The 1,194-nt window shown below is 49.9% G+C and overlaps 1 protein-coding gene across 1 annotated transcript; it reads left to right on the top strand.

Annotated features, from left to right (window-relative positions):
* Positions 1-44: 44 nt before the first annotated feature.
* Pmar_PMAR026991 (hypothetical protein) lies at positions 45-1,096 on the top strand (the record flags this gene model as incomplete). Its single annotated transcript, XM_002769139.1, has 5 exons — positions 45-192; positions 293-519; positions 569-687; positions 735-827; positions 934-1,096. 5 exons carry the CDS (start codon positions 45-47, stop codon positions 1,094-1,096), a joined length of 750 nt encoding a protein of 249 aa, XP_002769185.1.
* Positions 1,097-1,194: the final 98 nt, after the last annotated feature.

Genomic DNA, 1,194 nt, shown 5'->3' with positions numbered 1-1,194 from the left:
ACAGAGTACGGCTGCGCTGTTGTTCACGAGCTGAACAGTTATGTATGTGTCTTATAGATGACATTATAGCGTCTCCGAGAGAAGATGCCGACCATAGTAGTGTCGGAGACGAACCGGTTGAGTCGCCCAAGTTGGTTGCTGTGGGTGGTGGCGAGACCCCTAAGGAAGATCTCTTCGGCGAGCCTATCGCAAGTGAGTCCACCGCCAGGGTTCATACATTGAAGCGATCCCAGCTGAGCAACATGGCTACTCCATAATTCTATAGACGTGCATCCCACACGCATCTCTTTAGTGTGCAAGCTGATTATTCCTGCCTCAGTGGACACTGAAACTCCTTCGAGTTCACCCGAGACAGTAGAGACAAATGCCGGAGCTGTGACGGAGACTAAAGGCGAGGTTGTATCATCAACCGCTACCGGGAGGGCTGCTGAACAGAAGAAGAAGTCTATTGTCGATGCGTTTGCCTCGCCGCCTTCTGCTAAGAAGTCGAGCAAGCCAAGAAGTTCCCATAAGCTTAAGGTGACTCTCCATTTCTCGTCTTGGTTATCTTCCACGCTCTGTGATATAGGGAGCATCTAAAAGCTCACGACGTACGAGTCCGGCTCGATCGCAAGCCCCGGATACGCCTGGGGAAGCAGCGGCGGCGGCGGCGTCATCGGTTGCCGGGGAAGAACGCGAGTGGCGATGGTAATTCAGGCTCGGCCGATTGGCATGAACCAAGCTGCCTCACTCAGGTATCTAAACCGCATCCTTAGTGCTGCGCGCAACACGAAGGATCCTGTATCGGGAACCAAGATCTGCTATATATTCGACAAGGCTCTGTTCAAGTAACGTTTTGTGGTGTTGATTCCATTGAGTTGTCAAGTCTCCCATTGGCTTCAGTGAAGACCGTTCGCGAAGTTGAGAGGCTTTTGTCTTATCGCATGATGTCAGGTATGATCTGGAAGAAGCCGTTGTGAAGGATTACTATAACATAATAAAGGAGCCGATGGATCTTGGTGTCGTTAAAAAGCGTATCCCGTTGTACCCGAACCCCGAAGAGTTCAAGAAAGATATGGACCAGATATTTCACAATTGTTTACTCTACAATAAGTAAGTATCTTCCACTGGTCTGCAGTAGGACGCTATATGGACTCTATCAGGGTTGGTTCGGATGCGTACGGTATGGGTGTTGACGTACAGAAGTCGTATATT

The sequence above is a fragment of the Perkinsus marinus genome (assembly GCF_000006405.1).
Source record: "Perkinsus marinus ATCC 50983 genomic scaffold scf_1104296966360, whole genome shotgun sequence".
Taxonomy (NCBI): domain Eukaryota; phylum Perkinsozoa; order Perkinsida; family Perkinsidae; genus Perkinsus; species Perkinsus marinus.
This window is presented reverse-complemented; position numbering and strand designations above follow the sequence as displayed.